Source organism: Salmo trutta, chromosome 2 (genome assembly GCF_901001165.1).
Source record: "Salmo trutta chromosome 2, fSalTru1.1, whole genome shotgun sequence".
Classification (NCBI taxonomy): domain Eukaryota; kingdom Metazoa; phylum Chordata; class Actinopteri; order Salmoniformes; family Salmonidae; genus Salmo; species Salmo trutta.
Window position 1 is genome coordinate 16,426,151 of NC_042958.1, and position 9,744 is coordinate 16,435,894.

A 9,744-nucleotide genomic window follows, 5' to 3' on the forward strand; every position below is an offset into this window, starting at 1 on the left:
CTAACATACTTTCCGAAGGAACTGTACTAGCCACTCATTTTGCCCCATCTCTTTCAGCCACACAGTTTTTCAATTCCTCATCAATCCATTGAGCCTTAACAGTTCTAACAGTCAGTTTCTTAACAGGTGCATGTTTATCAATAATTGGAAGAAGCAATTTCATAAATTCATGAAGTCAGACCAACAAATATTTTTAACATCATCCACATAAGAGTCACAGCAAAATATTTTGTATGATCTCTTATACACTATTTTAGGCCCAGCTTTTGGAACTTTGGCTTTCCTGGATACAGCCACTATATTGTGATCACTGCATCCAATTGGTAAGGATACAGATTTAGAACAAATTTCTACAGTATTAGTAAAAATGTGATCAGTACATGTGGAGTATCTTGTTCCTGTAGTGTTTGTAACACCCTGGTAGGTTGATTAATATCCCAAACCAGATTACAGGCACTGGTTACAGTGAGAAGCTTCCCCTTGAATGGATGAAAACCAGTCAATATTCAGGTCCCCAAGAAAGTAGACCTCTCTGTTTACATCACATACACTATCAAGCATTTCAAACATACTATCTAGATACTGACTGTTAGCACTTGGTGGCCTATAGCAACACCCCAAAATAAAAGGCTTTAGATGTGCCAGGTGAACCTGCAACCACAACACTTCAATAACACTTGACATAAGAGTGTTGGTGATTGTGTGCCCACTGGAGCCACTTCTTCTTGTTTTTAGCTGATAGGAGTGGAACCCGATGTGGTCATCTGCTGCAATAGCCCATCTAAGACAAGGATTGACGATTTGTGCGTTCCTAGAAGCCGTTCTGCACACCACTGTTGTACTGCACCGTTATTTGTCTGTTTGTGGCCCGCCTGTTAGTTTGCACGATTCTTTCCACTCTCCTTCAACCTCTCGCCAATAAGCTTTTTTTTTGCCCACAGGACAGCCGCTGACTGGATGTTTTTTGTTTGTTGTACCATTCTCTGTAAACCCTAGACACTGTCGTTTGTGAAAAGCCCAGGAGGGTGGACATTTCTGAGATACTTTATCCGGCGCTTGGCGATGATCACATTATGCTCAAAGTCGCTTAGGTCACTAATTTCGCCCATTCTAACATTCAATCAAACCGCAACTGAATGCCTCAATGCCTGCTTTATATAGCAAGCCACGTGACTCACTGTCTGTAGGAGCGATCCAATTTTGTGTACGGGGTAGTGTACCTAATAAGATGGCCGGTGAGTGTATATCAGCTCTTTCTGAGAACAATGATGGAGTAATAATTTTGTTTACTGGAAGAAACGTCTTGGCTAATTTGGCACGTCTGAGGACATCTCTCAATTTTCACCACATCCTGTTTCAGTTCTGTTTAACAGCCTTGTCTCTCACCAGATGGATTACACACTCACACACAGTCTATCTTATGAGGCTGAATAATGATGTATGGAGCTGCTCACAGCCTTTGTAAACCCCTTAAAACGCCTATAGAAAGACTTTAATATAGAGTCCATCCAGAGAAAGACACGGAAAGTTCTCTCTCTCTCTGTCAGTGTGGGTGCATAGAGCCGGTCAGAGGAAGTTGTCAGTTCTGTGGCTGAGCTGCCATATGTGTAATCCCTTCTCATGAATGTGGTGATGTGTGTGCTTCTGACTCTGCAGACAGTATGCAAAAAGGACTTGTCAAACGCACTGTGCTGTTTAACAAAGAAAAGGGGGTGGTGAAGCAACTCTGGTAAAAGTGCAGGGGTCACACTCTCTCTCACACACATACTGTATGCCCTGGCACTCACACCACCCTGACTCTCTCTCACACACATACTGTATGCCCTGGCACTCACAAAAACTTCCTGACTCTCACACCGCCCTGGTTTCCTTCTCTGTGGAAAGTTTTTACCTGATCCATCAGAAGGTAGGTCTACAGAATGATTTGATTTGCTATTGCTATATACTCTGTCATTTTTCAGAACTTAAGACTTCTGTAATGACATGAGACTTATTTGATAGATTTTAAGGTTGTGAGGAGGATTGTGTTGTGCATTGGTTGTTTCCTAATAGTTGAATTTTCATTATTTTGTCACTCCCAGTAGATATGGACAGGTACAATCAGTCACTGTATTACAATATGTGCCCACTGTGACCGACAGTATGTATATAATGCAGTGCTGTAGTACCCGAGACCACATATTGAGTGTCTCAGTGTTGGATACATTTGTACTCGGTCTTGGACAGTGAGGACTGGTCATTTCTTCCCGAGACCAGCCAAAACCAGCAGAGTAAAAACTCAGAATGATCAGCTTCCTTTCAGTCAGCGCATAAAACCGCTTCACCAGGCCAAATATATACACTCCTTTCTTGAAACATGAATATCTTAACAGCCTTTATAGACATGTTTGCGCAGTGGTGAACCTATAGGCCTTCAGTGTGTGACAGGTTGGTGATTCTGAAAGGACAGCAACCGTAATACCAGCGCACTCATGTAGGAGAGGACACTTTTTGTAAAACACAATGGGCCAGTGGTGTAGTGGAGGGTATACACAGGTATACCCACTTGTTTTTCAGTGGGCATTGTGTATACTCACTTCTTAATCCCTACTGGTGCGTATCAAAGTAGTGTAGTGGAGGTATACGACTTATCAATTATGTAGTACAATAGAGAAATCATGCACAAAGTAGCCAACACAATCGCAAAGCACGTGAAATATATTCACATGCATGTGCGCTGCACACGTAGCCTAGTTACAGCAGAATATCATCTGCAGGCAGCAAGAGTGTGCAGCTCTCAACTGGTTTTGCCATGGAGCAGCTCATAGAAGAATGACATCGGTAGCCCGGTGGGTAGGAAAGACGTTTCAACGTATGACATCTACCATTAAATGTTAATGTCAACTAAGGCAACAATGGGTGTGTAAACCAGGTATTGAAAAGTTTAGTCCGAAGTGTTGGTTAGCAGGCTATTTGTGATGTGCAATTGTCATCATGCCTGTTTGTATCACGGGCGTATACATGGATGGGCCTGGGTGGACACACCCTGACTGGCCCACTCAGTCAGATTGATGTGGTTTAAGCATTGTTGTGGACTCTAATTTGTGTATTTTTCCTATAACAAAGTGTCATTTTGAGAGTGAAAATCTGAAAAATGTATAGGAAAACTCACAAAGAAATATACAAAACATGGGATTTTTCCACACAGGGTACCTTTCCTTCGCTGGGTGGGCAGTTTGGGAACTTTTTGACAAAATTAGACTATACTACTGTCACGACTTCCACCAAAGTCGGTCCCTCTCCTTGTTCGGGCGGCGTTCGGCGGTCGACGTCACCGGTCTTCTAGCCATCGCCGATCCACTTTTCATTTTCCATTTGTTTTGTCCTCGTCTTACACACCTGGTTTCATTCCCCCAATTACTTGTTCATTATTTAACCCTCTGTTCCCCCATGTTTGATTGTGAGTGATTGTTTGTAATACGGTCCGTTATTGTGGGCTCGAATTAAGTTCCCAAATCGCAGAAATCCATTCAGTTGTATTTTGCAGCTTTTGGCGAATGCGTTCTAATGATCTAAAGTCGCGCTGTTGTAACCGCCTGTAAACACACAGTCCAGTTCAAAGTGAATGATGGCGGGCCTGTGTGGCAAATGGCTTATTTGTATAAAGGTCTACTGTAGTTCTGATTGGCTACAGCACACCGGTCTGTGTAGATTCCGGTCCTGGACAAGACAGATGTTTTTATTAGGTTTTATTTACTGCAGTGTTTATTAATTGTCCAAACGCACGGCTGCTTTCCCACTCTATAATGCCTTAGTATACGTAATTCCCAAACATTCTAAGAATTTATGAAAATCGGAAAATGACCAAATCTAAGTGGTCGCTTGTCAAAAAATGTTTTAAAAGTATCATATTCTTCCAGGAGGTGTATATGAACAGATTTTAATAAGATTTCATGTTGCTAAAATACTGTCATTTCCACTTTAAATGAAACCATGTTTCACACACAAGTTATTTTCAAAGAGATGGCTGGTCCCGTGTGGCTCAGTTGGTAGAGCATGGTTGTGGGTTCGATTCCCACGGGGGACCAGTACGGATATTTTTTTTTAATGAAATGTATGCATTCACTACTGTAAGTCGCTCTGGATAAGAGCGTCTGCTAAATGACTGAGATGTAAATGTAAAATCTAACAACAGCACACGTGCTGCAATAAAAAGCACAGTTCCACTCACCAAATTATGATAATTTTAAATGTAACTTTCTAAGAATTTCTTGTTGAAAGTTATTCTTGAAAAGGAGAAAGCTAACAAATTAGCAACAACATCCTCTTTGATAACACCTGCTGCAGCAACTGCAAACTAGCTGACAACAAAAGTTATCTAGCTCGACCGTGGGAAAACTATTGCTCGCTTTTGCCCATTGGCAGGTTGGCCTTCAAGAAGGCAGAAGATTCCATACGTTTTTGTAAAAACGGTCAAACCCATTGTGTTGCCCTAATACAGTTGAATGGCAGATGCCTTTATCTACAGTAGCTTCTGATGACCTAGCCAATAGCTGACGTAGGTATCTAGATTTATCTTCCCTGAGACCAGCAAACAAACATCCAGATTTTTTTTTCTCTTCAGCATTAACCCTTTCCAACACAAACTGAAGAGATTTAAATCAGAACATCATTGAAAATAATAATATAATTATAATAATCATTATTTTAGAAATCTTCTCAGAAGGTGTAGAAGGCCCATTGTTCCCCACTGTGTTTGGGTTAGTAATAATTTGTAGAGTGGCTATATTTTCCCTCAGCATACATATTTTCACTATTCTGAATTTCTAAAGAATCCATATGTTGTTCTGAAATATGAACACAGAAATACTGGACATTTAGAACTCTTATTATGATGGTGATTTGACTAAATTAGAATTATAGTCTTGAATTGGACTCACATTTTTCTGGTCTCAGTCTTGCCTTGGTCTCGGACCCCTTGTCCCCCTCCCGGTCTTGACTCTGACTTGATTTTCTCGGGTCTTGGTCTTGAATCGGTCTTACTTTAGGTGGTCATGAACACAACACTGATATATAATGTCACTCACATTACCTACAATAATGATATTGTGTGGTTGGTTGTTTACCCTCCTAATTTGAATTGATTAGAGTGTCTGCTTTACTGCATTCTGTTCTGTCTCTCTCTCTTCTCTCCCATTCCACAGCGAAGTTGGCGTCTCATGGTTCCCTCAAACTCTAAAATGTCCGATAAGATGGAATCCCTGTCCGTCCTCAAAAGTCTTACCCTGGTGTCCATCTATAGCCTGGTCCTGGTCATTGGGATCATCGGGTTGGCCCTGATGATCCACATCCTCCAATCCAACATGCGATCAGTCATCACCATTGCTATGCTCAACCTCACCCTGGCCCACTTCCTGTTCCTAATCACCGTACCCTTCAGGATCTACTACTATGCTGCTGGTTACTGGGGGTTGGGGATGATGCTGTGTAAGGTGGTCAGTGCCATGATCCACGTGCACATGTACATGGCGTTTATATTCTACGTGGTCATCCTCGTCATACGACTGCTGGGGTTCCATAGCAAGAAGGATCGCTACGAGTTCTACAGGTAGTGAGGTTAACTACGTTCTACAAATAGTTAACTGTGTTCTACAGGTAGTTCATTTAACCGTGTTCTACAGGTAGTCAACCTCATTGTACAGTTAGTTAACTGTGTTCTACAGGTAGTTAACTGTGTTCTACAGGTAGTTAACCCTCTGTGTTCCAAAGGTAGTTAACCCTCTGTGTTCTACAGGTAGTTAACCCTCTGTGTTCTGCAGGTAGTTAACCCTCTGTGTTCTGCAGATAGTTAACCCTCTGTGTTCTACAGGTAGTTAACCCTCCGTGTTCTATAGGTAGTTAACTACCTGTAGTTAACTACCTGTAGAACACGGTTAAGTTAACTGTGGTCTACAGCTAGTTAATCATGTTCTACAGGTAGTTAACTTAACCGTGTTCTACAGGTAGTTAACCGTGTTCTACAGGTAGTTAACCGTATTCTACAGGTAGTTAACCGTGTTCTACAGGTAGTTAACCGTGTTTTACAGGTAGTTAACCGTGGTCTACAGGTAGTTAACCGTGTTCTACAGGTAGTTAACCGTGTTCTACAGGTAGTTAACAGTGTTCTACAGGTAGTTAACCGTGTTCTACAGGTAGTTAACCGTGTTCTACAGGTAGTTAACCGTGTTCTACAGGTAGTTAACAGTGTTCTACAGGTAGTTAACCGTGGTCTACAGGTAGTTAACCGTATTCTACAGGTAGTTAACCGTGGTCTACAGGTAGTTAACCGTGTTCTACAGGTAGTTAACCGTGTTCTACAGGTAGTTAACCGTGGTCTACAGGTAGTTAACCGTGGTCTACAGGTAGTTAACCGTGGTCTACAGGTAGTTAACCGTGGTCTACAGGTAGTTAACCGTGTTCTACAGGTAGTTAACCGTGTTCTACAGGTAGTTAACCGTGTTCTACAGGTAGTTAACCGTGTTCTACAGGTAGTTAACCGTGGTCTACAGGTAGTTAACCGTGTTCTACAGGTAGTTAACCGTGTTCTACAGGTAGTTAACCGTGTTCTACAGGTAGTTAACCGTGTTCTACAGGTAGTTAACCGTGGTCTACAGGTAGTTAACCGTGTTCTACAGGTAGTTAACCGTGTTCTACAGGTAGTTAACCGTGTTCTACAGGTAGTTAACCGTGTTCTACAGGTAGTTAACAGTGTTCTACAGGTAGTTAACAGTGTTCTACAGGTAGTTAACAGTGTTCTACAGGTAGTTAACAGTGTTCTACAGGTAGTTAACCGTGTTCTACAGGTAGTTAACCGTGGTCTACAGGTAGTTAACCGTGGTCTACAGGTAGTTAACCGTGTTCTACAGGTAGTTAACCGTGTTCTACAGGTAGTTAACCGTGTTCTACAGGTAGTTAACCGTGGTCTACAGGTAGTTAACCGTGGTCTACAGGTAGTTAACCGTGTTCTACAGGTAGTTAACCGTATTCTACAGGTAGTTAACAGTGTTCTACAGGTAGTTAACAGTGTTCTACAGGTAGTTAACCGTGGTCTACAGGTAGTTAACCGTGTTCTACAGGTAGTTAACCGTGTTCTACAGGTAGTTAACAGTGTTCTACAGGTAGTTAACAGTGTTCTACAGGTAGTTAACCGTGTTCTACAGGTAGTTAACCGTGTTCTACAGGTAGTTAACCGTATTCTACAGGTAGTTAACAGTGTTCTACAGGTAGTTAACCGTGTTCTACAGGTAGTTAACCGTATTCTACAGGTAGTTAACAGTGTTCTACAGGTAGTTAACCGTGTTCTACAGGTAGTTAACAGTGTTCTACACGTAGTTAACAGTGTTCTACAGGTAGTTAACCGTGTTCTACAGGTAGTTAACCGTGTTCTACAGGTAGTTAACCGTGTTCTACAGGTAGTTAACCGTGTTCTACAGGTAGTTAACAGTGTTCTACAGGTAGTTAACCGTGTTCTACAGGTAGTTAACCGTGTTCTACAGGTAGTTAACCGTGTTCTACAGGTAGTCAACCGTGTTCTACAGGTAGTCAACCGTATTCTACAGGTAGTTAACAGTGTTCTACAGGTAGTTAACCGTGTTCTACAGGTAGTTAACCGTGGTCTACAGGTAGTTAACCGTGTTCTACAGGTAGTTAACCGTGTTCTACAGGTAGTTAACCGTGTTCTACAGGTAGTCAACCGTATTCTACAGGTAGTCAACCGTGTTCTACAGGTAGTTAACCGTGTTCTACAGGTAGTTAACAGTGTTCTACAGGTAGTTAACAGTGTTCTACAGGTAGTTAACCGTGTTCTACAGGTAGTTAACCGTGTTCTACAGGTAGTTAACCGTGGTCTACAGGTAGTTAACCGTGGTCTACAGGTAGTTAACCGTGTTCTACAGGTAGTTAACAGTGTTCTACAGGTAGTTAACCGTGTTCTACAGGTAGTTAACCGTGGTCTACAGGTAGTTAACCGTGTTCTACAGGTAGTTAACCGTGTTCTACAGGTAGTTAACCGTGTTCTACAGGTAGTTAACCGTGGTCTACAGGTAGTTAACCGTGGTCTACAGGTAGTTAACAGTGTTCTACAGGTAGTTAACCGTGTTCTACAGGTAGTTAACCGTGTTCTACAGGTAGTTAACAGTGTTCTACAGGTAGTTAACCGTGTTCTACAGGTAGTTAACAGTGTTCTACAGGTAGTTAACCGTGTTCTACAGGTAGTTAACCGTGTTCTACAGGTAGTTAACCGTGGTCTACAGGTAGTTAACCGTGGTCTACAGGTAGTTAACCGTGGTCTACAGGTAGTTAACCGTGTTCTACAGGTAGTTAACCGTGGTCTACAGGTAGTTAACAGTGTTCTACAGGTAGTTAACAGTGTTCTACAGGTAGTTAACCGTGTTCTACAGGTAGTTAACCGTGTTCTACAGGTAGTTAACAGTGTTCTACAGGTAGTTAACCGTGGTCTACAGGTAGTTAACCGTGGTCTACAGGTAGTTAACAGTGTGTTCCACAGGCCATATAGCACAAATATTATATTGTATATTGGCCATATACCACAAACCCCTGAGGTGCCTTATTGCTATTATAAACTGTTTACCAATGTAATTAGAGCAGTAAAAATAAATGTTGTGTCATATCCGACCATATACCACGGCTGTCAGCCAATCAGCATTCAGGGCTTGAACCAACCAGTTTATAATGGTAGTTAACTGTGTTCTACAGGTAGTAGAGGTAGAGAGGTGTCTCTCAATGTGTCATGGCATGGGGGATGGGAAAGGCAAATATCTGTTTCTCACAAAATCACTAAGGGTCTCCTCTCTTCTCCAGGAAGTTGCATGCTTTTGGCGCCAGCGTGGCAGTGTGGCTGTTGGTGTTTACAGTCCTCCCCCCCATCTTTTATTTCAAATACGGCATGGACGATAACACCACCAACAACAAGACAAGCAAAATGTCCAACAATGACTCCCACTGTTTCCAGTTCGGCAACCACCTGGAAAAACACGTTGGTGTCAAGGTGCTGAACTACATCATGAGCTCTGTGATCATCATTGTGGCCTGTGTGCTGACGGCACTGCAGTGTCATGTCATGGTCCTTCTGACCAGGAAGTATGGGCGAGACTGCATGTCTCACCAGGAGTTCTGGGCTCAGCTGAAGAGCCTGTGTTTTGCTTTGGTGCTGCTGGTGTGTTTTGTCCCCTATCACGTGTTCAGGATGTACTACCTGGGACACCTGTACCTGCAGAACATTAACGAGGTATTCCTCAGTGTCACAGCCCTCAGCTGTTTCGACATGCTTACCTTCCTAGGGAGGGGACACTGCTATTTGTGTAACAGAGCACGGACTGTGTGACCTCTTCTCACACAAACTCAGAGCCAAAACCTTGCTGTAAGAGTGTTTCCCTTTTAAACAGTACTTTAGCGCCATCTGCTGCTTATTCATATAGCTACACAAGAGAGTCTATGTCTGCTGTAGACTTCACTATAATTTATTTATTATCATATTGGAATTTAAAATAACTTGTGCCAATGATGTTTCTCTCTATATGTCGATTTCAATGTTTGCTAAAACTATTTGTAAGGGCGAGAACTGGCTACATATGGTCTAAATATTGTAATAAATAAATACATTGCGGATAGGTTACTGTTCTACTATTATTTTGTGAAACATTACCTCCTCTTCACTCTTTCCCCGTCTCGACAGAATTGGCAATGCTGACACCACACACACACACA

At 42.2% G+C, this 9,744-nt stretch overlaps 1 protein-coding gene across 1 annotated transcript; it reads left to right on the top strand.

Moving 5' to 3' along the window:
- Positions 1-1,669: 1,669 nt before the first annotated feature.
- Positions 1,670-9,650, top strand: gpr141 (G protein-coupled receptor 141). Its single transcript, XM_029696891.1, has 3 exons — positions 1,670-1,906; positions 5,184-5,587; positions 8,839-9,650. The coding sequence occupies exons 1-3, from the start codon at positions 1,772-1,774 to the stop codon at positions 9,359-9,361; spliced, it is 1,062 nt and encodes a 353-aa protein (XP_029552751.1). The 5' UTR covers positions 1,670-1,771; the 3' UTR covers positions 9,362-9,650.
- Positions 9,651-9,744: the final 94 nt, after the last annotated feature.